Source organism: Macaca mulatta, chromosome 14 (genome assembly GCF_049350105.2).
Source record: "Macaca mulatta isolate MMU2019108-1 chromosome 14, T2T-MMU8v2.0, whole genome shotgun sequence".
In the NCBI taxonomy this organism is placed as follows: Eukaryota; Metazoa; Chordata; class Mammalia; order Primates; family Cercopithecidae; genus Macaca; species Macaca mulatta.
In genome coordinates this window covers 8,388,029-8,414,111 of record NC_133419.1, presented here as the reverse complement: position 1 = coordinate 8,414,111, position 26,083 = coordinate 8,388,029, and the positions used below count along the sequence as shown (strand labels likewise).

The 26,083-nt window shown below is 53.9% G+C and overlaps 2 protein-coding genes across 2 annotated transcripts; one reads left to right on the top strand and one right to left on the bottom strand.

The window, feature by feature from the left end:
• Positions 1-7,148: 7,148 nt before the first annotated feature.
• CST6 (cystatin E/M) lies at positions 7,149-8,635 on the top strand. The gene is made up of 3 exons (XM_015113660.3): positions 7,149-7,425; positions 7,956-8,081; positions 8,447-8,635. The coding sequence occupies exons 1-3, from the start codon at positions 7,162-7,164 to the stop codon at positions 8,528-8,530; spliced, it is 474 nt and encodes a 157-aa protein (XP_014969146.1). The 5' UTR covers positions 7,149-7,161; the 3' UTR covers positions 8,531-8,635.
• Positions 8,636-11,551: 2,916 nt separating this feature from the next.
• Positions 11,552-21,005, bottom strand: CATSPER1 (cation channel sperm associated 1). The gene is made up of 12 exons (XM_015113659.3): positions 19,735-21,005; positions 17,470-17,682; positions 16,355-16,468; positions 16,085-16,232; positions 15,685-15,776; positions 15,403-15,546; positions 15,156-15,219; positions 14,910-14,982; positions 14,733-14,793; positions 13,504-13,579; positions 11,850-11,964; positions 11,552-11,716 (listed from the first exon to the last, which is right to left on the bottom strand). The coding sequence occupies exons 1-12, from the start codon at positions 20,903-20,905 to the stop codon at positions 11,690-11,692; spliced, it is 2,298 nt and encodes a 765-aa protein (XP_014969145.2). The 5' UTR covers positions 20,906-21,005; the 3' UTR covers positions 11,552-11,689.
• Positions 21,006-26,083: the final 5,078 nt, after the last annotated feature.

Genomic DNA, 26,083 nt, shown 5'->3' with positions numbered 1-26,083 from the left:
CAGGATTTCAAGACCAGCCTGGCCAACATGATGAAACCTCATCTCTACTAAAAATACACAAATTAGCCCGGTGTGGTGGTGCACGCCTGTAATCCCAGCTACTCAGGAGGCTCAGGCAGGAGAATCGAATTTGGGAGGCAGAGGTTGCAGTCAGCCAAGATCATGCCATTGTACTCCAGCCAGGGTGACAAGAATGAAACTCGGTTTCAAAAAAAAAAAAGAAAAAAAAAGGCAGACAGCACAACAGAAAAATAGGTAGAAGACCTAAGATGGCCACAGAAGAAGGTTCCCTCCCAGTAAATAAGCACAGGAAAGGTGCTCCATATTGCTAGTAATAAGACATCACATGCCATTAATACCCATCTGACTGGCAAACACTTTTAAGTTGGACAATACCAAGTATTGATGAGATAGTGAAGCAACAGGAACTGATACCCAGCTGGTGGGAGTATAAATTGATCTAAACAATTTGGGAAGACAGTTGGGTGTTACTTAGTAAAACTGACACACCCTGTGACCAAGCAGTTCCACTCTCAGGACTGTGCCTTTGAGAAAGTCCCCAACACCTGCAGCAGGACTGAGGCGAGTTCGCAGCTGCAATGCTGGGAGCAACACTAGCGGCTGTCAATACTGGAGTAGATAAATACGCATTCATGCCACCGGGCACTGAACGGAGGTGAAAATGAACAAATGATAGCTGTGTACAACACAAATCTCCATAGCAAATGAAGCCAAACAAGTTCGTAGGAATTCCTACATAGATAGGAAAACAAAGGAAATGATTATGGTAAATGGTAAAGGAAAAAGTCTACAGTGATTATCTTTGGGGGAGGATGTGGAAGGGCTTAAGGGTAGGCTTGGCCTACCCTGACCTGTGTTTCTGGCCTGTGGGGTGGTGGTACAGGCATTGACCAAAAGAGTGTGTTCTACGCCCTTTTCTGTGTATTAGCTACATCTCAGAACAATAAAAATATAAAAGGAAAACCAAAAATAAAGACCTGAGGCTGGAACGATCGTGTGATAGGTCAGAAACTAAATTGTTATTTGTAGGGATGAGAGTTCTGGGCAAGGCTGGGACCGGGAAGTGCGAGTGGCCCAGCCTGAAAGGGACACTGGGGTGGCTGCAGCAGGGCCTAGCTTGTGCTTCCTGCCGCTTCCTGGGAGGCTGCTGGTCTGAGGCCTGGCTGAAGTCACGAGGGCTCTCTCTTGAGTTTCATACTGTTTCTGATGTCTTCCTGGGTAAGTCCCCTCAGCCTTGACCCTCGTGCTGTGATGCTGTCGCAGGCCTGGTGTGTTGAGGTGGGGACTTTGCAGGACCCTGGCCTCACCCACACCTCAGCCCTGATGCTGCCAGATTGTTGCTGGTGCTCTGTGAGGTCATGGAGACTCCCTCCTCCTCCACGAAGCCCTTGCCTGGGCTCCTGCCCACACTGGCTTCCTGATTTGGCCTCGCCTGACTCTGGCACTAGGAGCCTGCTGGAAGCCTGCGGCTCATGCTGTCTGCTTTATTTCCTTGCCATCTGCCTTTCCCAGCTCACCCACAGGCTTTGCCTTAGAAGGGGCTGGAACCTGCCTTCTCACCTCTCCCTTGGGGCACGGGCAGTGAGTATACCAGGTGGCAGGCCACAAACCCTTTATTAGGACTCCATATTGCATCCCACACAAGTTCTTGGCTCTGTCCTGGGACAGCAGTAGACAAAGGGTATCTAGAATGTACCTTGTGACAGTGTGGCCTCTCAAATCCAGCCTGACTCAGCCAGCAGGACAAAGGGACCACAGCTTGGAATGCTGGTGCAGAAAGCAGACCTGGTGGTGAGGGGTGAGAGTCAGGTTGTCTAAGTGTCAGCCCATGGTACCCAACAGGACATGCCTGGCCATCCGCTAGCCTGGGACATGGGTGGGCCCGGAGATCAGCAAATACTGACCCCGTGTCCCCATGCCCTCACACCCAGCCAGAGCTTGACACCCCTCAGCCGATCTAGTCATGAGTGCTCAGAGCCCGCCTAGAACCTGGTGTGAACACAGCCCATGCACTCTGGGGTCCTGAAGGGCTCCTGCTGCCCCCGGAAAGGAAGTAAGCGGAGGCTACCTGGAGCACCACAAGCCCTGCCCCGCGGAAGCCTGCTGAGCATGGAAGGCTCCCAGCAGGTGCTTGTGACAGCTGATGCCCTTCCAGGCTGGCCCCTCCCTGCAGGGACCAGGGCTCTTTCCTGTCACTCCCAACCTTGACTGATGGCAGCCTTGAAGAGCCAGCCAGGCCCGATTCTGGGCCTTTGCTCTCCATGCAATCTGGAGCAAGTTGCTTCACTCCCTTGAGCTACAGCCTCCTTGCCAGCTGGTGCAGGGTTGTGAAGATTCAACCAGTGAATCAGCAGCGCTTAGGAGCGCTCCTCCCCAGAGGGGAGCTTTAATCCCTGTTGGATTACAGGTTTCCTTGCCGAAGGATCTCCTTTTCAGGATATGGGACTGCAGAGCCCTGGGGGAGGGCAATATCCTCTGCCCAACTGAAGGTTCAAGGAAGAGGGTTCTGGGGGAAGCACCAAGGCCTTGGAGGGCCTGATCCCAGAGGGAAGGAGATGTCAAGAACCTGCCCTGGTCATCTCTACCCATCAGGCCAGGGGCAAGAGAGGGGTGCTGTGGACAACCTGGGTTGGGATGTCTGGGCCACTGCAAAACTGGAGGCTGTGCCCTGTGGCCAGTACATTTGACCGACCTCAAGCTCACGTTTGGCCCAAACCTCCTGGAAGCCAGAGTGGTCCAGACAGGATGGAGTCAGGCCCCAGGAAAGTCAACTCAGGGACACCCCACCTGCAAGAAACAACCCTACACCATGCACAGTAGACCTCATACCCCTGTAGAGCAGCCAAGGACTCATGTGCCAGGACCCACCACTACCCTTCCCCTTTGACCTCCCATTTCCTCCTTGTAGGAAGAGGTGATAATCATTGCCTCTGCAGCTGCTATGGGAAAGAAAGAACATACATTGAATCCCTGGCGCAAGGCCTGGCACACAGCAAGAGCTCTTATCATTGTTAACCCCACTCCCCACCTTTTCTCACCAAGATACCAATTCTAGCTGTGTGACCTTATACAAGTGTCCCAACCTCTCTGATTAACTTTTTCATCTGCAAAGTGAGGATAATGTGTACTCCCTCAGGGTGCTTGTGAGAATTAGTGAGTGAAAAGTGCTCAGAAATTGCTAGGTTGTACTGCAAAAGAGTCCTTGGCATCAGCACAAAGCAGTGGCAGGTGGGGTGAGTGCCCATGGTGAGTCGAGTCGCAGACAGGCCTTGGCTAGTTTTTGAGAGAGTGTTGGAGGTACCTGGGGCTATGGCTAAGCTCCAAGTGATGAGACAGCAGGCCTAGGGGAGCTGCTTCTCCCACCTCGCCCCTGTGGCACAATCCTGGGCCTCTTCCTCTACCCCTCCCAGGCTCTCAGCTCAGAGTCCTGGCCAGGCGTCATCCTCCTGATCAACTCAAGCTCGGCCAGCACTTCCACAAACTGGAGTCTGTCCCTTTAAGCCAGACACCTGAGGCTGCCAGGAACTTGTGACGGTTCCTTAGAATCCCAGGAAGATGGCAGAGTTAGTTTTCCACAGCTGGGCTGAGGAAGTGAGGCAGGTAGCAGGCTGGCAGCTGCCCTGGGCAGTGAGTGACTGCTCTGGTCTAGGTCTCTGTGTGGGAAATCACTTCCTTTTGTGGTCTTGGAATTCTAAGGCCCAGAATCAGGAAGGGAGGGTGACACGCTGGATGCCTATACACAATATCCATCCCAATGAGGGCTGCCGGCTGCTCTTTAAGTACTGTGACCTAGCACCTCTTCCAAGCCCCAGTGAAGCCCCTGGAGGCTCTAAGCACTGCAAGATCTTAGTGCCGGCCGGGCGCGGTGGCTCAAGCCTGTAATCCCAGCACTTTGGGAGGCCGAGACGGGCGGATCACGAGGTCAGGAGATCGAGACTATCCTGGCTAACACGGTGAAACCCCGTCTCTACTAAAAAATACAAAAAAAACTAGCCCAGCGAGGTGGCGGGTGCCTGTAGTCCCAGCTACTCAGGAGGCTGAGGCAGGAGAATGGCGTGAACCCGGGAGGTGGAGCTTGCAGTGAGCTGAGATCCGGCCACTGCACTCCAGCCTGGGTGACAGAGCAAGACTCCGTCTCAAAAAAAAAAAAAAAAAAAAAAAAAAGATCTTAGTGCCCTAGGGACAATAAGCCTCTGCCTCCCAGCAACATGGAATTACAAGTACAAACTACAGTGAACTCTAAAATGCAGACAAATAATTCCAGCAAGGCCTGCCTGTAATCCCAGTGCTTTGGGAAGCTGAGGTGGGAGGATCTCGTGATCTCTTGAGGCCAGGCATTCGAGACCCACCTGGGCACTACAGTGAGACCCCCATCTCTACAAAAAAATTTAAGAATTAGCCAGGTGTGAAAAAAATTAACCAGGTATGGGGGCATGCACCTGTGGTTCCAGCTACTTGGGAGGCTGAGATGGGAGGATTGCTTGAAGCCCGGAAGTTGAGGTATAGTGAGCTATGATAGTGCCACTACACTCTAGCCTGGCTGACAGAGCTCTGTCACACATACAAAAATTTTTTTTCAACAAAATCCAGACTTTTCCTGAGTTGACTACTTCAACACTGCTTTTCATCTGTTTTTGTTTGTTTGTTTGTTTGAGACAGGGTCTTGCTCTGTCACCCAGGTGGAGTGCAGTGGCACTATCACTGCTCACTGCAGCCTCAACCTCCCAGACTCTAGTAATCCTCCCACCTCAGCCTCCCGAGTAGCTGGGACCACAGGCGTGCACCACCATGCACAACTAATTTATTTTAGATCTTTTGGTAGAGATGAGGGCTCACTATGTTGCCCAGGCTGGTCTCAAACTCCTGGCCTCAAGTGATCCTCCTGCTTCTGACTCCCAAAGTCCTGGGATTAAAGGTGTGAGCTACCGTGTGATTAATAGATCACCACGTGATTAACAGATCACCACCCTGATCTATGAATTATTGGAGTCTTTTTTTTTTTGAGACAGAGTCTTGCTCTGTCACCCAGGCTGGAGTGCAGTGGCGTGGTCTCAGCTCACTGCAACCTCTGCCTCCCGGGTTCAAGTGATTCACCCACCTCAGCCTCCCAAGTAGCTGGGACTACAGGTGTGCACCACCACGCCCAACTAATTTTTGTATTTTTAGTAGAGATGGGGTGTTGGGAGCCAAAAAGGCCAAAGGGATCGTGACCAACTCGGCATTCCACTGAAGGCTATATGATCAAACAGCAAACTGTTTATCACGAATGCAGGATGTGGGCAAACTCCCACTGTCCTGCCACCAAAAGGTTTGCTGAGGGCCCCACTCCCTTGTGCTGTGCTCCTTCAAGTTATCTACTGAGAAAATTAGCACCTATTGTTCAAAGGATGCAGTCTCGCAAGCCCGCTATGGGCCAAATGGCTGACTGACAACTACCTGACATACCCGACAAACATCCCCCCTTTCTCGCTATCTCTTTTGCCTAATAAATATGGAGGGCTGGGTAAAGCTCAGGGCCCTTGTCCAGTAGAGGCAAGGTGCCCCCTGACCGCTTCTTCCAAATAATACTCTTTTGTCTCTTGTCTTTTATTCCCGCGTTTGCCTGGCTTTGTTCAGTCCCCCTAGGTCCCTGTGGGCTACAATGGGGTTTCACCCTGTTGGCCAGGCTAGTCTCGAACTCCTGTCCTCAAATGATCTGCCCACCTTGGCCTCCCAAAGTGCTGGGATTACAGGCATGAGCTACCGTGCCTGGCAATTATTGGAGTCTTTAAAAACACAGTCATGGGCCTTGTTTGCTGGTACCTCCAGCACATGCTCACTGTATCTATAGGAGAGCCAGATTCGAAACATCAATATCAGAACAAACTTAGGAGATAAGGTGTCTTTCAGACAAGGACACAGAGGCTCTGTCTGGGAGGTTGAGGGGCTTGCCCAAAGCCATGCGGTCAGTAAGATGGCAGACCTGACACTGACACCCCCTCCTTCTGGGCAGTTTGTGTCCTTTGGGCTCAGTCTGGTTTCAGATCACAGATTGGACTTAGACTGCCAGCACACCGAAACCAGTGTCACCATGTATTTTCCGCCGGTGTCTTTGGGCAAATCCATTTTCCCTTCTCCGTAAAGTGAAGACTTTTTTTTTTTTTTTTTTTTTTGAGACAGTCTCTCTCTGTCACCCAGGCTAGAGCGCAGTGGCGCCCTCTTAGCTCACTGCAACCTCCGCCTCCCAGGTTCAAGCAATTCTCCTGCCTCAGCCTTCTGAGTAGCTGGGATTACAGGTGTGCGCCTCCCCGCCTGGCTAATTTTTGTACTTTTAGTAGAGAGGGGGTTTCACCATGTTGGCCAGACTGGTCTTGAACTCCTGACCTCAAGTGATCTGCCTGCCTCAGCCTCCCAAAGTGCTGGGATTACAAGCGTGAGCCCTCACACCCAGCCCTCTTTTTTTTTTTTGAATCAGCATCTAGCTCTGTCGCCCAGGCTGGAGTGCAGTGGTGAGATTGCGACTCACTGCAGCCTTGAACACCCTGGCTCAAGTGCTGGAATTACCTCTCAAAGTGCTGGAATTACAAGCATGCCTAGGCGCCTGGCCAGGTGGAAACATTAGTCACTGGTGCTCCAGGAAGGTTGTCAGGCAGCGCTGAGCAGTAATGTGTCCTACTCACCTGCTGTTTATGCAGCACCAGGCCGCTTCTAAGAACTTTACCTGTTTCAGCTCACTGAATCCTCACAACATCCATTGTACAGAAGAGGAAACTGAGGCAGCGAGTGGTTAAGTGACTTCTCCGAGGTCACACAGCTAGGAAATGGTGGCAACAGTAAGAGCCCACGAAGAGCTGCGGTTGGTAGTTCACTCTGGACAGCCCTCCCGTGAACTGTCCCTTTACTGGCACTTGTTGCTGGGGACCTTCGTTGTCCTCTCCCTCCCTGGGCCAGGTGTGTCCTGGAGGGCAGGGAAGCGTCTTGGCACGCGGGTGCGCGCCGCCCCCTCGACCTCCTGGGCTCCCTGAACCTCGCAGGACCCCGGAAACCGGCAACTTCGAGCCCCGCCCCAGCTCCTGGCCGCGGGGGCGCACCGCGGGCGTCGGGCGGGGCGGCCCAGCAGGTAAAAGCTGCGCAGTCGCAGGCTCGGCACTCACAGCTCTGATGGCTCCGATGGCACTGACGGCCATGGCGCGTTCGAGCCTCCCGCTGGCGCTGGGCCTGGCCCTGGTCGCATTCTGCCTCCTGGCGCTGCCCCGCGACGCCCGGGCCTGGCCGCAGGAGCGCATGGTCGGAGAACGCCAGGACCTGTCGCCCGACGACCCGCAGGTGCAGAAGGCGGCGCAGGCGGCCGTGGCCAGTTACAACATGGGCAGCAACAGCCTCTACTACTTCCGAGACACGCACATCATCAAGGCGCAGAGCCAGGTGCGGCGGGCGGGGTGCTGGCAGGGGATACTGGCCCAGGCGGGGGAGGCCACAGGCGCTGCCCGGGCTTGCATGGAGGGGGCCCGAAAGCGCTACCGGGATATTTTCATGCAATATTTAAAAAATCGAATTAATGCCAAAACTCCACAATGGGCAGCCATCTAAATTTCAAGGAAAGACATCATTCAATCCTGTATTGCATGCACTACCTGCCTTCCTGGCTTGCCTGGTCCTAGTCTCTGCCCTGATGGGGTAGATCGGGGAGAAGGGAAGGCAGATGGGGACAGTGGGTAGTTCCCCAGGTGGGGCATGTCTGATGTCTGCCCAGGCTGCTGGTGGGGCTCAGCCTCCAGGCCTCTCCTCCCTCCACACCCACCAGAACTTCCACCACCCCGGACCCCAGGTCTGAATCATCCCTTCCCCCTCTCTCCCCACCTGAGTGCCTGGGGGCAACAGGAGAATATGCTGGGAGGTGAGAAGTGAGGATCAAGGGTCAAGACCCCCGACCTGCCCCTACCCTATGTCCCCAGCTGGTGGCCGGCATCAAGTACTTCCTGACGATGGAGATGGGGAGCACAGACTGCCGCAAGACCAGGGTCGCTGGAGACCACGTGGACCTCACCACCTGCCCCCTTGCAGCAGGGGCGCAGCAGGAGGTAACAGCTGGGCTCCTCCAGCCCCAGCCCTCCCCAGAGCCTCAGGCACTCAGGTTGTCCAGCCTGAACTGGTTTGGCTGGACATGCAGATGTCCAGATGTCTGGCTGAACCTGTCGGCCTTCTGGATGAGTCAGCCTCTGGGCCAAGATGGGGTGCAGAAAGGAAGCTGGGGCTTCCTTGGGGAATGGAGAAGTTGGCTACCAAGATCTGGAGTCTAGTCCCGGCCATGTGGCTTGACATCCGTTGGGTCAGTGATTGCCCTTTTCTTGCCCTGGATTGGCCTGGCAGGCAGAGGGCTGGCTATTGGGAGGAGACAGGTCGAGGCTGGGCTCACCCCTCCTTCTCCCCTATATTCTCTTTACAGAAGCTGCGCTGTGACTTTGAGGTCCTTGTGGTTCCCTGGCAGAACTCCTCTCAGCTCCTAAAGCACAACTGTGTGCAGGTGTGATAAGTCCCTGAGGGCAAAGGCCATTTGTTTTGGGGCCACGGTGGAGGGTACTTCAGGTCCATGGGCCGTATCTGTCACAATAAATGGCCAGTGCTGCTTCTTGCATTGGTTTCTTCTCAGTGCTTCACTTCTGCCCCCATCCCCCACCCCCACTTCTGGCAGCTCCCAGCTCCCCCGCCCAAGCTGAGAGGTCACCCTGCCACCTGCAGCAGAGCTGCTGCTGTCCCAGCCCAGACAGTGCTGAAGGTGCAGGGCTGAGCCTCCAAATGTGGAGCCCTCCAAACACCCCAGCATCACAGGCAGAGAGGAACAAACCTTGGAGCCCCCACACATAGCCAGAGACTCCCGATATTCTCAGAGGTAAGGGGTGGGGGCAGACTCACAGAGCGGGGGCGATGCCCGGAGACAAGAACAGGGCCGGCTGCCTGGGAGCACTCCGAGGAGGAGTCTGTGCTCTGCTCCTGCTCAGCCCCAGAAGGAGCTCATGGGTGGCATGTGGGGCTTCAAGCAGGCAGTGTCCTCACCCAGGATGCTGAGCTCCCGGCCTGTAAGATTCCTCCACCTGCATGTGGCCCAATGATGGCAGAGTCCCTGCAGGCCAAGAGACCATGAGGGCTAGGACAGTGCTTCTCAGTCCAGGCTGTGGGCTCCACACCACAAGGACGCCTCTCATGCCTTGCCCTGGGCAAGATGCCTGAAAGGGGCTAGACTGGGAGCCCTAGAGGGACAGAGCTTGTCTGCCACCCACAGGAGGGGTGAGGGGACAGATTCAATGTAATGTCATTTAAAGAAAACAGCGTTGTGGCTGGGTGCAGTGGCTCATGCCTGTAATCCCAGCACTTTGGGAGGCTGAGGAGGGTGGATCACCTGAGGTCAGGGGTTCAAGACCAGCCTGGCCAACATGGTGAAACCTCGTCTCAACTAAGAATACAAAAACTATCTGGGTGTGGTGGCAGGCCCCTGTAATCTCAGCTATTCGGGAGGCTGAGGCAGGAGAATCTCTTGAATCCAGGAGGCAGAGGTTGCATTGAGCCCAGATTGCGCCACTGCACTCCAGTCTGGGAGACAGAGCAAGACTCCATCTCAAAAAAGAAAGCGGCATTGCAACATTTGCACACCTGAATTTGTGGCTGCAATTCATACTCCCCCATACATATACACACGCATACGCCCAAAGCACAACACACCAGACATACACACACAGACACCCACAGCACACACTCAGATGCTGGCAGATATCACATGCATACCCAGAGAAACACAGCCTAGCAACTCATGAGCACAGAAGCAACACACCCTAGAGAAACAACCTGGAGATGTACACACAAAACCCAAACACAACCCAAGGACCCACGTGCCACACCCAGAGGTGTTCCTCAGATGCACCAGCACACACCCACACTTGGGATATGGGCCTTGGGGGTGCTAGCTGTCGGTACCATCAGGCCCAGGCAGGCAGCACCACAGTGGCTGCGGAGAGCATCCCATGGCCCTTCCTTTCTGACAAGGCCTCACACCCTGCTTGTGCCTGCCTAGTCCCCTGCCCAAGGCTAGGGCCTAATGAGCAGCAGCCCCAGCTCCCAGGCCCTGCCATCTGCCTTCGGAGCCCATATTGGGGTAGGGACGAGGAAACAGGAAGTAGATCCTGGGTCCCACCTGGGAGTGAGAAGCTGAGGGGTGGCATTTGACAGGAGCTGGGGACCCGGGAGACGACATCCAGCCCTGTTTCTGCTCAAGCTTGTCAGATGTGGCAGCTCAGACAGCCCAGGGTGTGTGGGGGGCCTGCTGCTTAGAAGGGCTCCCATGTGCCACCAAGCAGGGGCTCCCAGCATTGGGCAGGCAGGGCGTGGGGGGGCAGGAAATGCCTGCTGAATGAATGTGTGAGGTGTGAGGTGGTGGAGAGAAGCAAGGCCCAGAGACACCTGCCCGGTGACCTCTCTGCCCCTGGCATCTGTGCCCAAATCCCATATGGCATTTCCTCCACACAGTCTGCTCCTGGGTCCTGGGCCAGCCAGTGCCTTCAGCCAGACCAGGAAAGAGAGGTGCTTATTCTGTCCTGGGGCCCTGGAAGCTACAGCACTGACTGGTCTGGCCCAGAGATGGGAGGGTTGGCAAAAAACTATTGCCCTTCAGCTCCCGCTCCTGACTCCCTGTGGCCTGAACTGCACCCTGGATTCACCTCTACTAGAGGTGAGATGGCTATTGTAGATAATGGAAAACCCTCCACTCAAGGAGAGACCCCTGGGGCCAGGGCAAGGCTTGCACTTTACTCAGTGCTAGGTTTCCAGCACCCAGCATAAGCCAGTATCCCACTGTCACCCCCAGCCATGGGGACAGGGGCTCTGGACATCCAGCCTAGGCTCAGGCTATCAGTCCGGAGGTCATCTAAGTCCTAGAGCAGGCTGTGGGGCGCAGCCTTCAGCCTCATTCCCTGCTTCCCTCTCCCAGCAGCAAGGTCCTCCACACATCCCTGCCCGCCCCTTGCCCTGAGGCCAGAAGGACTTGAGAAGCCCCGACTCCACCTCCCCTCAGTGGGCTCTAGAGTCTGACCCCAGGAAGGGCAGGATATGACAATGACCTCTGACCTCTGGGTTCATGACATCCCCATCTGGTTGGTGCTCTTCTCCTGGAGCTGAAGGTCCTGGCAGGATTGAGTTCCCGGGCTCTGAGTCCCCATTCCTGGAGCCCATTGGGCCCCCAGGCCCTGGCAACCCTGGGGTGTTCAGGCCTATTCTTTTTCTCCTGACTCTTGGGCCAGATGGGCCTTCCTCCCCAAAGCAGGGTTACTGCCTCCTCGGCTCTCCCGGCACCACCGACACCTGAGCTCAGCCCACGTTCTGCCTCACCCCTCCAGCTGCTGTTAATGCCCTGCTGGGCTGAGTTAGCATGCGGGCCCTGGTAGGGCTGGAGGGAATCAAGAGCAGCCCCTTTCATAGGGAGCACCGGCTCACACTCGTTCGTGAATGTGCACCAATTCCCTTCCCTGCGCCTTGGCCTAGCCAGTGAGGACATGGAGCCTCCTGGGGTTTAAAAACTCTATTGGGGCCCCCGCTCTGCAGGGCCTGGACAATCCTTCCAGCAGATTTGGGGATCCGTCCCAGTGTACCCAGGCGGGCAGACTGCCAGGGGTTGAAGTCTGTATCTGGTGTCCTCCTGGGGTCACTGCCTGAAGTCCTCTTCTCCAGCCTGCGGGGTTAGTGGGGCACGGGTGGGTGAATGAACCAGCCTCTGCCCTCCCCGATCCCCATGGGGCTGTTACTTGGGGACACTTCTGGCTACAAGCCCCTCGCCAGCACCTTCCCACTCCTGCCTGGTTCACCTCAAATGTGGTGTCCACAATCTCATCGATGACGGCTGCCTGGGAGCGGAACTTCTGCTGCTGCTGCTCCACGCTTGCCACCAGCTGCAGGTAATGGAACAGGAGCTGCTGCTGCCTGCGGGTGATGGGTGGGGGTCGCAGAGATGGGCTGGGTTGACCTGCTGGCTGGGCCTACCGGACCCCAGAAGCACCCAGAGGCTCTTCTTGCCTGCCTCCTCCCCGCAAAATTTATATGACTGCAGACCTTTATTTCCAGGAGGTCTCCTTTTCCAGATATGAGAAAGTGCCCAAGTCTGCCTGTGGCGCAGAGGCTTCTGGCTTTGTTTATCTTCCTAACCACCCATCCCTCCACCCACCCATTTATCTGCCCCATTCCTCCCCATACGCCCACTCGACCATCTGTCCATCCATCCATCCACTTTATCCAGTCACTCACCATCTGGCCCTCTAGCCACTCACAACTCACCTCCCCCTCCATCCACCTGCTCTTCCCTGTAGCCACCCCCCACCCACCCATTAACACCTTCACCATGCAGTGTAGTCAGTCATCCACCTGTCCATCCACCCACTCATGCGCCCACCACATTACCCATTGTCCCATTCACACCCTCCCGGCCATCTTGTCAACCCATTCATCAAAGAACGCTGGAAACAATGAACACAGCAAGGTGCTCTGAGGAGATGGAGATTAACGAGAGACAGCTTGGCCTCAGAGGAGCTGGAGATTAATGAGAGACAGCTTGCCCTCAGAGCCAGACAGCTGCTGACACCTTGAGATGTGAAGTTGGGTTCTGAGGGGCCCAGAGGAGGGAAACCTTGCCCGGTGCTGGGGGCCTGGAAAGACTTCTGGAGGCAGCGTCAATGAGCCGAGTTTGAAAGATAAGTGAGAGGCCAGGCGCGGTGGCTCACGCCTGTAATCCCATCACTTTGTGAGGTCGAGACAGGCGGATCATTTGAGGTCAGGAGTTCGAGACCAGACTGGCCAACATGGTGAAACACTGCCTCTACTGAAAAAAACCACGCACAAATAGCCGGGCGTCGTGGCGTGCACCTGTAATCCCAGCTACTCGGGAGGGTGAGGTGGGAGAATAGCTTGAACCCAGGAGGCAGAGGTTGCAGTGAGCCTAGATTACACCACTGCACTCCAGCCTGGGTGACAGAGTTCCCAGATGTCCTGGCCCAGCTGGCCACTCAAGTGGACAGGAATGGAGGTTGAGCATCTGGCTTCCAGGCCTTGATCTAAGCTGTTCCTCCAACTACCTCATTATCCCTCCACTTGGCTAAAGTCTACTCATCCTCCACGGCCCAACACAGGTCTTTAGAGGTGGGGTCCTCATGGGCAGGGGCTGAGTCTGTGTCCTCTTTGGGTCCCTGGAGCCCTCACAGGGCCCAGACCTGACAAAGGTTGGGGATGGTTCTGGGGTGAAGGAATGGGTGGGATCTGCTGCTGGGATTAGCCAGGTGGCACACACACCTCTGGGCGTGCAGAAGCCACTCAGTGTCTCCACATTGCACCCACAGGCTCATTTACAAGCCTCAGCACTCCATCCCATTCTAGAGGGGCAGGCAATGTCCCTTTCCCTCCCAACCCTCCAGCCAGGCCCCCAGGCCTCACCCTTACACCCCAGGCCTCACTCCCTTCCTGTCTCCTCACTTCTCAGTCATGGTCCCAAACTTTTTCTCAATGAGCTGCTTCAGCATGGTGCCTTCACTCGCCACCTCTTTGGGTTCTGGATGTAGAGAAAGAAGGGTGAGGTCAAGGCCTGGATTTGGAGAGGAGGCAGAGGAACCCCATGTGTCAGGAAGATAAGGGCTAATGGAGCTTCTGTGCAGGCTGCTCTAGGAGGTTGCTTCTCCGGGCGTGCCGCATGATGCAGTTCCCTTTGTTTGCTCGTCCAGCACCCACCCCACTTCTGGAAGAAGTACCCCAATTTTCCTGAGGAACAAATCACTTCTACCCCCTTTTAGTCCAAGTCCTCTGGCTGAGGTTAGCCCCATCCCCCAGCTTCAAGGACAGGTAACTTAGGCCTAGCCAATTAGAACGTATTTTTTCTTTTCGTCTTCTTTTTTTTTTTTTTTTTTTTTGTGAGACAGAGTCTTGCTCTGTCGCCTTGGCTCACTGCAACCTCTGCCTCCCGGGTTCCAGTGATTCTCCCACCTCAGCCTCCCGAGTAGCTGTGATTACAGGAGTCCACCACCACGCCCAGCTAATTTTTGTACTTTCAGTAGAGACAGGGTTTCACCGTGTTGGCCAGGCTGGTCTCAAACTACTGACTTCAGGTGATCCGCCTGCCTCGGCCTCCCAAAGTGCTGGGATTACAGGCGTGAGCCACCATGCCCGGCCCCCAGTAGGTCTTTTAAGATTTGACAAGCACAGTCAGGTGTGGTGGCTCACATCTGTAATCTCAGCACTCTGGGAGGCTGAGGTGGGAGGATCATCTGAGGTCAGGAATTCAAGTTTGAGACCAGCCTGGCCAACATGGTGAAAATCCATCTCTACTAAAAAAACAAACAAAAAGTTAGGGGAGTGTGCTGGCGCATGCCTGCAGTCTCAGCTACTCAGGAGGCTGAGATGGAAGGATTGCTTGAGCCTGGGAAGCCGAGGTTGCAGTGAGCAGAGATTGCAGCACCACACTCCAGCCTGCACCACAGAGCAAGACTCCATCTCAAAACAAACAAACAAAAAAAACACAACGATTTGACAAGCAGTTTAAATGGCTTTGGGAGGATTGTCCTAGAGTCCTCTGGACTAAAGTCCTCCTGAGTCTCAAAATCTAAAACTCTAAAACCGAGTCTGGAATTCTGTATCTGTGGAGGGAGGTTAGGGGGATGGAGAGACTGGCCTCCACTGGTAGGTGAGGCCAGGGCGGGCTGAGCTGGTACCTGCAGCTCTGAGCTCCGTCAGTGAGTCTTCCAGCAGCTTCTCTTGGATCCTGGCGGCCCTCTGGGAAGAAGAGGCCTCAGATCTGTCAGAGTCCCAGGCCTGCTCAACCCTGGAGCCCCATGGCCTTACTCCTCCAGCTTCCTGATCTGGTCCACCTGTCCCACCCCACTTGGTACCTCCTGCTTCATTTTCTCGAGGCCTTTGAACAGTGCCATCTGGAAGCTATCCACCAGGACAGTAATCACCAGGCTGGAGAGGGGGACAGGAGTGTGCCCTCAGTGAAGAGGCCAGAGGAGAGGGGCACCCTGTATTTCCTGTGGGTTCAGTGTGGCACGACCAGGGTGAGAGGGCTGGGGTGAGGGTCCCAGGGGGAGCAGGAAGCACGGGTGGTGCTGGGCAGTGCAGCAGGGGCGAGTCCTCACTTGAGGAAGATGAAGTACTGGATGATGATGTAAATTATGAGGATGGGAATGATGTACCAGGCGCCTAGGGGGAGCAGGCCAGAGGGCACAGTCAGGCTGTGCTTGCCACCCCCAACCACGACCTGCTCCCTCCCCACACTCTGACATGCAGGCATCAGAAGCCCCACTTTGCCGATGGGGTCACCAAGCCCTGGCCGGTCCACCCCCCCAATCCCTTGCCCTCCCTGCCGCCTGGGGCCTGCCCTACCCTGGGCACGGCTGTCTATGTAGATGAGGGACCAGTCATCCAGAGTGAGCAAGGTGAAGAGGGTGAAGATGGTGGTGAGGATGTTCTGGAAGCGCTTGGGGTCAGATTTGCGGAACAGTGCTCGGAGGACCGCGGAGAAGAGGACTGGCTGTTCAGGGCCAAACTCGGCTCTCGGTCCTATCCCTGTCCCAGCGCCCCTCCTCCTGCCCCATCCCTGCTCCCCGCACCCCTTTCACCACAACCCCTCAGGCCCCCACCCCAGCCCCTGCAGCACCAGGATACAGAGGCAGGTAAACATGAGGATGAGGATGGCTGCGATGGATGGCAAGGACTGGCCCAGGGTCCCTGTCACTTCCTGGACGCTGGTCAGGAATCTGTGGGCAGAAATGGAGCGAGGGCTGAGTCATCAGTGGGGCAGGGGGGTGTTTGTGCCTAGCAGCCACAGCTGGCGCTGAAGGCAGGAGGCTCCTGACTTGCTGGTGACTTGGGTGAGTCCCGGCCCCTCTCTGGAAAAATGAAGGGGCTGATTCCAGTGCATGGCAGGAGGCAGAAGCAGGCTGGGGTCAGCAGCCTCTGATGCCCCCATCCCTTGAGCAGGTCACAGTGGATTTCTTGGGGGCCCCGGTCTGTGTCCCCTCTTCCTTTGGAGTCCCCACCCCAGGTGGGAGCCGTGGCCACCGACCTGAGCCTCCGCAGGACCCGGATGGCCCTCAGCGCTCGCAGGCTCTTGAAGACCTTGAGGATCCGGAAGAGGCTTTGGTGGTAGATGGCGAAGGAGTGGGTCTGCATCAGCAAGAAGTCCAGCACGGCCATGGCCATGATGAAGAAGTCTGAAGGCACAGGGTTCCTGAGCCTGGCGGGCTCCCAACGCCAGCGCTCCCTTCCCCACCGTTCTCTCATCCTGAGCCTCCCTGAGACTAAACACAAATGGCCTGGCCCCAGCCCCACCCACCCAAATTGTTCCAGAAGTCATAGAAGTACGAGAGACCCAGGGCGATAATCTTGAGCAGGGCTTCCACCACGTAGATGCAGAAGAATATGGAGTCCAAGGCCATGAAGTACCACTCTGCAGGGACACAGGAGCGCGCTCAGAGCTGTCCCGAGCACCCAGTGTCCTCTCTCTCCTCAGCATGAGCCTCATACAAGCCCAGGTTCCCAGGCTCTCCCCGGCTCTACCTAAGCAGCTCCACGACTTCACTACTGCTCTGTGTCTCAGTTTTCTTGTCTTTAAAATGGGTTTAATTGTGTCCGGGAGCAATGGTGCACGCCTGTAATCCCAGCACTTCGGGTGGGTGAGGCGGGCAGATCACCTTAGGTCAGGAGTTTGAGACCAGCCTGGCCAACATGGTGAAACCCAGTTTCTACCAAAAATACAAAAATTAGCTGGGCGTGGTGGCGGGCACCTGTAGTCCCAGCTACTTGGGAGACTGAGGCAGGAGAATCACTTGAACCCGGGAGGCAGAGGTTTTGGTGAACCGAGATCACGCCACTGTACTCCAACCTGGGCAAAAGAGCGAGACTCCGTCTAAAATAAAATAAAGTAGGGATAACTGACGTCCACTCGATAAAGTTGTGAGAATTAAATGCATGAACACAAGCGAAGTGCTTAGAATGGAGCCTGAGACAACGAGCCGGGCAGCTCCTGTCCTTCACCCTGCTCCATGACATTAGAGGGCCCAGCCTTCCCTGGCCTTCCACCCTCACCCCTCCAGCGCCTTCCACCCTCGCCCCTCCAGGGCCTTCTCGGGTTCCCGGCCCTTCCCGCGAAGCTCAGGCTGCAGGCGCCCGGCCGCCCTCAGTCGCACATTTGGAGCAGATGCGTCCCCTAGTGGCTGCGGCGAGAACAGCACCGCCTCCCGCCTAGCTGGTCCTTCTGTCTCGGGCTGGCTGACCTCAGTGGAGTCTTTATGAGACGCTCTCTAAACGCTGGGCAATGCCATCTACTTCCCAGGGGTGAGGATCTAGTGAGCTGAGTCCTGTGAACCGCCCGGCACTGGATCAGGCCCACGGAGGTCCTGGAACAGCATCGGTGGGTTCTCCATGGGAACAGGGCTCCCTGGCTCTTACCGCCCCGGATCTCGACTTCAGCGAAAGTCTGGGCCACCAGCATGAAGGTGTTGAGGCAGACGATGAAGAAGATGAAGGTTTCAAAGGCCAGGGATTGGGTCACCTTCCGGATCATTTCCCGGAAGCCCTGAATGAGGAAGGTTAGCTTTTCCCACAGCCACTGCAAGAGATTAGTAGAGTGTCCCTTCTTGTGGGTCCGCTGGAGCCGGCCGGCTGAAAGGAACAAGGCCAGAAAGTCAAGTGTGTGCAAGTGGGGGACACGAGGTCCCGGGCACCCCCCAGCCTGGCTCAGCGTCCATAGTCACTCCCACCTGCTTGCTGGCCCTCCGCCTCCGGGGTTCAAGGAATTCTCGTGCCTCAGTCTCCCAAGTAGCTGGGACTACAGGTGCCTGCCCCACACCCAGCTAATTCTTGTATTTTTGGTATAAACAGGGTTTCACCATGTTGGCCAGGCTGGTCTCGAACTCCTGGCCTCCACGGCTTCCACCACATAGACGCAGAAGAATATGGAGTCCAAGGTTATGAAGTACCACTCTGCAGGGACACAGGAGTGCGCTCAGGGCTTTCCCCAGCACCCAGTGTCCTCTCTCTCCTCAGCATGAGCCTCACACAAGCCTGGATTCCCAGGCTCTCCCCGGCTCTACCTAAGCAGCTGCGTGACTTCACTACTGCTCTGTGTCTCTGTTTTCTTGTCTTTAAAATGGGGATAATTGTGACCAGAAGCAACGGCTCGCACCTGGAGCTCACTTCTGGAGACCAGGAGTTCGAGACCACCCTGGCCAATAAATCCCCAACAGGCTGGTCCTGTGCCTTCTGTGGCAGGGGCCAGCCTGTTGCGGATTTGGAGTTGGCTTCTGGGGATCCTGAGGGCTCCCACTCCTGTGTCTCATGCCTTTCTTTGCTCACGTGGCAACTTACACATGGAAAACCCAACCTCCTCATCACCCCATCCTCTTGGTGCACTTATCCTCTCCCTTTAAGGTCCTGATGAAATGTTCCCTCCTCTGGGTTGCCTTTCCCACCCCCATTTAATAACACCCTTGCCCCTGTCTGCTTGTTCCTGAGACTGTTGTCATGTTTTATTTGTTGTTGTTTTCTGAGATGGAGTCTCGCTCTGTTGCCCAGGCTGGGGTGCAGTGTTGCGATCTTGGCTCACTATAACTTCTGCCTCCCAGCTTCAAGTTATTCTCCTGCCTCACCCTCCTGTGTAGCTGGGATTACAGGCACACACCACCACACCTGGCTAATTTTTGTATTTTTTTGGTAGAGACAAGGTTTCGCCATATTGACCAGGCTGGTCTCCAACTCCTAAACAATCTGCCCACCTCAGCCTCCCAAAGTGTTGGGATTACAGGTGTGAGCCACCGCGCCCGGCCTATTTGTTTTTTTTTTTCTTATGGAGTCTTACTCTGTCACCCAGGCTGGAGTGCAGTGGCATGATCTCGGCTCACTGCAACCTCTGCCTCCTGAGTTCAAGCGATTCTCCTGCCTCAACCTCCCGAGTAGCTGGGATTACAGGCACGCACCACCATGCCTGGCCAATTTTTGTCTTTTTTTTGGTAGAGACGGGATCTCACCATGTTGGCCAGGCTGGTCTCGAACTCCTGACCTCAAGTGATCCGCCTGTCTCGGCCTCCCGAAGTGCTGAGATTACAGGTGTGAGTCACCACGCCTGGCCTGTTGTCACGTTTATTGAACTACTAGGAAGAAGGTTCGGTGGAGTGAGAGCTAAAGCCCATGGTCCCTCCTTGCCCTCCAATAAGGCCCTCATTCAGGCATTAGTTCCTAATCTCTGTCCTCAAGCAGCTCACAGCTGAGTGGGAGAAATCTGGACAGATAGGATCCACCGTGGTCAATGTTCTGAGGACGGCAGGCCCCGAGCACAGGATGATCTGTGGTCGGCTAAGTGACCACCCCCAGTCTTGGGCCCCTCGAGGGCAGCGACTGTGTTGAATTTTTCCCTGTGCTGCCATGGTCCAGGCAGGTCACACACCCACACTGAATGAGTGTCAATGTTTGACTGGTGGACATACGAATAAAGAAGGCAGTGACTGAATGAACAAACACCTCATGGCCTAAAGAAGTGCATAATTCAAAAAATAAAAGATGGGACCATGAACAGTCAGGAGAATGAATAGCCAATGGGAGACATATGCAGGAGGTTCAGGCCTTACGATCTGTGGAAGGTCAGTGCGGGCCCGAGATCAGGTCTGGAACCTGTGCCAGGCAGCAGGAGTTGGCATGGGGGACCCAGCAAAGACTCACTTTTGCGTCTCCGAAACCGCCCCTCTTCTTTGCCCCAGTCTTCTGAATCTTTGGTGGAGGTATCCCAGGGATGAACTTTTTTGGACCTCTGGGTGGCACGTGAGGGGACTGTGCTGACAGACCGAGTCATGCTGTGGGCCGAGCCCTGTGGGTGTGCCATGTGATGGGGGGAGGCTCCTGTATGAGAAGCAGCAGGGCCGGAGGCATCGTGAACCAGGCTCCAGGACGTTTGTGGGATGGAGAGCTGGGAAGTGCTCTGGACGTAGTCCCTGTACTGGTGACTGGAATGATGCGTACTGTGGTGGTCTCGGTGCTGGTGGTGGTCTCGGTGCTGGTGAGTCCGGTGGTGGTACTGTGTGTGGTGGGAATGCTCACTATGGGGGTACTCGCTGTGATGGTCAGATATCCCATGCTGGTAGGACCCCACAGAGGAATAAGGGGAAATGATCTGTCCGTGATGAGAAGGCCTTCTATGCTGGTGGGCTTCGTGATGATGGGACCTGCCATGGTGGTGGCTTTGGTGGTGGGTGGACCAGCCATGGTGGGAGACTTGGTGATGCTGGGACTCGTTGTGTTGGAGCCCGCTAAGGTAGGAAGCCTCGCTGTGGTGGAAGGACTCACTGTAGGGATTGGCTCCAGGGGGCAGGTAGGACCCACCATGGTGGGAAGCCTCGCTGGGGTGGTGGGGCACGCCAGAGGAATAGTGGGATAAATTCTCACCGAGATATTGGCGTCTGCCATGGTGAGACTCCTTACGGGAGTGGGAGTCATTCTGCTGATGGAACCCACTGTATTGGGACCCGTCATGGTGCCTTCTGCCAGCATGGTGGAGCTCATTAAGGTAGTCCTCACCGTAGGAATGGTGGGAGGGGACAGCGCCTTCAGAGGGAGCCAGGCCAAAGCCTGTGGGGCCGTGGGCTCTGCCATGATTCCACGCCTCACTGTGGTGTTGAGATTGGTGGATGTGGGAGGAGAAGGCTTGGTCGTGGAAGTCTTCGAACTCCGGAGGGTGGTGAGATTCACCACGTCGCTGAGGCACGCCATGATGGTGGAGAGCTCCGCTGTGGCCTGGCCTGTGGTGTGGGGGTGATGAGTGGGAGCGAAAGAACGTATCTGTGTTATTAGTGTCTGCCTCATTCTGAGCCTTTTCAGGCACTGAGTTTTGATCCATGACTGTGCTGGGAACTCTGGAGCAAACAGAACTCCAGACCTGGGCCCAACAGGCCCCGCCTGGATTTCCCTTCCTTCCTGAGCCGAGCTCAGTGCAGACTGTGGCACTGGGCTTCCAGAAAGGCCTGACTATTCTCGTGGAACTCCTCCCTCTATGATGTCACCAGCAGGCCAGGGCCTCATTCCCAAATGTCTCTTCCTGGACTACAGTTCAGAATCAAGAATTATTGTGTCAAACTCCTTCATTATAAATGAGGAAACCGAGGTCAAGAAAAGGGAAGGACTGGACCTAGGGGACCCCACAGGTCACTGGCAAAGCTGGACCAAGAAGTCCATGGGGCACCATGGCTTCATCAGCTGCTTTAGCCCTGTTATTGGAAAGAAAATGGTCCAAGTGGTCCAGTCTCCAGTCCCATCTAGAGGTCAGTTGGCTCTGGGGTGAAGACTGCCTGACTCCCTCATAAATAAGTGTGTGACCTTGGGCTTGTTGCTGAACTTTCCCATGCCTCAGTTTCTTCCTCTGTAAAATGGGAATAAGAACACCTAGCCCACAGGATCAAAAAAGTTAAGATATGTAAACCTTATATTAACAGCATAATACATAGTTTTTGTTGTTGTTGTTTGTTTATTTCTTACTTTATTTTTGAGAAGGAGTCTCGTTCTGTCGCCCAGGCTGGAGTGCAGCGGCACGATCTCGACTCACTGCAACCTCCGCCTCCCAGGTTCACGCCATTTTCCTGCCTTAGCCTCCCAAGTAGCTGGGACTACAGACGCCCGCCACCATGCCCGGCTAACTTTTTGTATTTTTAGTAGAGACAGGGTTTCACCGTGTTAGCCAGGATGGTCTTGATCTCCTGACCTTGTGATCCGCCCGCCTCGCCCTTCCAAAGTGCTGGAATTACAGGCATGAGCCACCGCGCCCGGCCTATTTTTTTTTTTTTTTGAGACAGTCTCACTCTGTCACCCAGGCTGGAGTGTAGCGGCACGATCTCCACTCACAGCAATCTCTGCCTCCCGCGTTCAAGTGATCCTCCTGCCTTAGCCCCCTGAGTAGATGGGATTACAGGCACCCACCACTATACCCCATCCTGGCTAATTTTTTTTTTTTTTTTTTTGAGACAGAGTCTCACTCTGTCACTAGGCTGGAGTGCAGGGGCGCAATCTCCCTCACTGCAATCTCTGCCTCCCGGGTTCAGGCAATTCTCCTGCCTCAGCTTTCCTAGCAGCTGGGACTACAGGTGCGCACCACACCCAGCTAATTTTTGTATTTTTAGTAGAGACGGGATTTCACCATGTTGACGAGGCTGCGCTCGAACTCGTGACCTCAAATGATCCACCCACCTCGTGCTCCCTAAGTGCTGGGATTTCAGGTGTGAGCCACCATGCCTGGCCAATACATGTTAATTGGCATTATTGTTCTCTTCTTGATCCTGGAAACCCCCTGTTAGGGTTATTACCAAAATAAAACTATCAGCCATCATTTATTGAGGACTGCTTTATACACATTTTCTTTTCTTTTTTTCTTTTTTTTTTTTTTTTGAGACAGAGTCTTGCTCTGTCGCCTAGGGTGGAGTGCAGTGGCATGGTCTCAGCTCACAGCAACCTCCACCTCCTGAATTCAAGAAATTCTCCTGCCTCAGCCTCCCAAGTAGCTGAAATTACAGGCGTGCACCACTACGCCCAGCTAATTTCTTTTGTATTTCTAGTAAAGATGGGGTTTCACTCTGTTGGTCAGGCTGTTCTCGAACTCTTGACCTCAAACAATCTGCCCACCTCGACATCCCAAAGGTGCTGGGATTACAGGCCTGTGCCACCGTGCCTGGCCCATACACATTTAATTTAATCCTCACAATAGCCCCACATGGTGGATATTGTTTATCCCCGTTTGACAGACAAAGGTGCTGTGGCTCAGAGAGTATAAATGAGTTGCTTGATGAATGAAAACTTACCATCAGTGCTATCTTACTCCAAGTCTGTATCCGTAACCTTCATGCTTTCCTGTGTTCCTCCTGGAATCCACCGCAGAGCTTGCCCTGTAGGCTGAATTCATTTGCGCACAGCGCAGCTCTTCTGGAAGCTTATGGGTCTCAGCTTCTTGAATGCTTGGTCAGAGCCATGTCCATAGCGGCTACTGGGTTCCCAGCGATGAAAGAGACATGGCTCCTGTTTTAAGGAGCTCACTATCTGTTGCCAGCAGCAGACAAAGAAACAATTTGTGTGGGCCGGGCGCGGTGGCTCACACCTGTAATCCCAGCACTTTGGGAGGCCGAGGCAGATGGATCAGCTGAGCTCAGGAGTTTGAGACCAGCCTGGGCAACATGGTGAAACTCTGTCTCTACTAAAATACAAAAAAAATAAGCTGGATGTGGTGGTGTGCGCCTGTAGTCCCAGCTACTTGGGAGGCTGAGGCACGAGAATTGCTTGAGCCCAGGAGGTGGAGGTTGCAGTGAGCCGAGATCACACCATTGCATTCCAGCCTGGGTGACAGAGTGAGATCTTGTCTCACAAAAAAAAAAAAAAAAAAAAAAGGAAAAAGAAAGAAAAGCAGGACTGTGTTCATTCAGTTGAGTCTTTCTCATTTTTTAACATGACATCAGGAAGTCTGTTGATAGTATGTGAGCACGCATGGCCTGGGGAGGAGGTTGAGGCTGATGATATCGTCCTTGCTCTACTGAATTCCCTCCCCAACCTCCCTTTATGCACCAGCAACTGACTTATGGGAACAAACAAAACTCGACTGGTGTGACAGAAAATCAGAGGAAAATTTCCTTCTAAAGAAAGAATTTGTAAGTGCTGTGACTCAGCTGCTTCCCTGCTACTTTGCTGTTGATGTAAACATGATAAAACATGAATTAGGCAGGTTAGTATTATAGTAAAAAAAAATTTTTTTTTTTTTTGAGACAGTCTTACTCTGTTGGCCAGGCTGGAGTGCAGTGGCGTAATCTTGGCTCACTGCAACCTCTGCCTCCCAGGCTCAAGCAATTCTTCTGCCTCAGCCTCCCAAGTAGCTGGGATTACAGGCGCCTAGCACTGCACTTGGCACATTTTTGTATTTTTAGTAGAGATGGGGTTTCACCATGTTGGCCAGGCTGGTCTCAAATTCCTGACCTTAGGTGATCCTCCTGCCTCGACCTCCCAAAGTGCTGAGATTACAGATGTGAGCCACCGTGCCCAGCCCAAATAGATATTTTTTAAAATGGCACATTTACTTGTCAAGTGGCTGTGATTTGCAGTTAGACACGTAGCAATGGCTCCAGCAAAATGGAAAAGAACCTAACTACAATTAGGTTGTAACTCTTTATCACTAACCAACCTTACCAGATTTGTCCATGGACCTAGGCCTAGAATTCTCCCCTTTCATTTCACAGCCCATGTTTTAAAAAACCCCACGTTAACCCGTCAGACTCATTTGTAAAACACAGAGGCCAATAAGGTATAAAACAGAAGGGCAGGACAGATGACTAAACAAGAAACTTGCAAAAAATGTGAAATCCTCACAATTAAATGTACTATAATAGGCCAGGCACAGTGGCTCCCACCTGTAATCCCAGAACTTTGGGAGACCAAGGAGGGAGGATCACTTGAGGCTAAGAGTTCAAAACCAGCCTGGAAAACAGAGAAAGACCCTCTCTATAAAAAATTTAAAAATTAGCCGAGCACAGTGGCATGCTATGGTCCCATCTACTCCAGAGGCTGAGGCAGGAGGATCACTTGAGTCCAAGAGGCTGAGGCTATAGTGAGCCGTGATAACTCCACTGCCTTGGTGACAGAGCAAGACCTTGTCTATTTAAAAAAAAAAAAAAAAGAAAAAGAAAAAAGGCCAAGCATGGTGGCTCATACTTGTAATCTCAGCACTTTGGGAGGCCAAGAAGGATGGATCACCTGACGTCAGGAGTTTGAGACCAGCCTAGCCAACATGCTGAAACCCCGTCTCTAATAAAAATACAAAAATTTGCCAGGTGTGGTGGCAGGCGCCTGTAATCCCAGCTACTTGAGAGGCTGAGGCAGGAGAATCGCTTGAACCCAGGAGGTGGAGGTTGCAGTGACCCGAGATCACGCCACTGTACTCCAGCCTGGGCAACAAGAGCGAAACTCCGTCTCAAAAAAAAAAAAGAAAAAGAAAGAAAGAAAGAAAAGACTCTATCCTGAGAGAGAACAGCAACCTCACATATTGACGACATGATCTCTGATACTGAACAGGATTTTATTTTTGTTTTCTTTTTTTTTTTTTTTTTTTTGAGACGGAGTCTGGCTCTGTCGCCCGGGCTGGAGTGCAGTGGCCGGATCTCAGCTCACTGCAAGCTCTGCCTCCCAGGTTTATGCCATTCTCCTGCTTCAGCCTCCTGAGTAGCTGGGACTACAGGCGCCTGCCACCTCGCCCGGCTAGTATTTTGTATTTTTTTTAGTAGAGACGGGGTTTCACTGTGTTAGCCAGGATGGTCTCGATCTCCTGACCTCGTGATCCGCCCGTCTCGGCCTCCCAAAGTGCTGGGATTACAGGCTTGAGCCACCGCGCCCGGCCTATTTTTGTTTTCTTGATAATAAAATGAAAAACGACTTGATCTTTTTTTTTTTTTTTTTGAGAGGGAGTCTCGCTCTGTCACCCAGGCTAGAGTGCAGTGGCGCAATCTCGGCTCACTGCAAGCTCCACCTCCCGGGTTCACGCCATTCTCTTGCCTCAGCCTCCCGAGTAGGTGGGACTACAGGCACCCACCACTGTGCCCAGCTAATTTTATTTTTGTATTTTTAGTAGAGATGGGGTTTCACCGTGTTAGCCAGGATGGTCTTGATCTCCTGACCTTGTGATCCACCCTCCTCGGCCTCCCAAAGTGCTGGGATTACAGGCGTGAGCCACTGCGCCGGGCTACAACTTAATCTTTATCCTGGCTGATGAGTCAACTGATTTCATCAATAAAATGGTGAATGCTTACCACGCTATAGCACTAGTAAGATCTGTAAATGGTCAGCACGATCATCAAGAAAATTTTCAGCTTTCCCAAACAAACAAAAAGCCAAGATAGATTTAATGTCATTTCATATGACGAATCATCAAAAAGTCTGTCTTGGAAGAACTACCTTGGCATTTATACTGATGGTTCAAATCAATGGTTGCCTCCATAAGAATTTTTACTGTCCTTGGAAAAAAACAAAACCAACAAACAAAAACTTGATGTTGTCA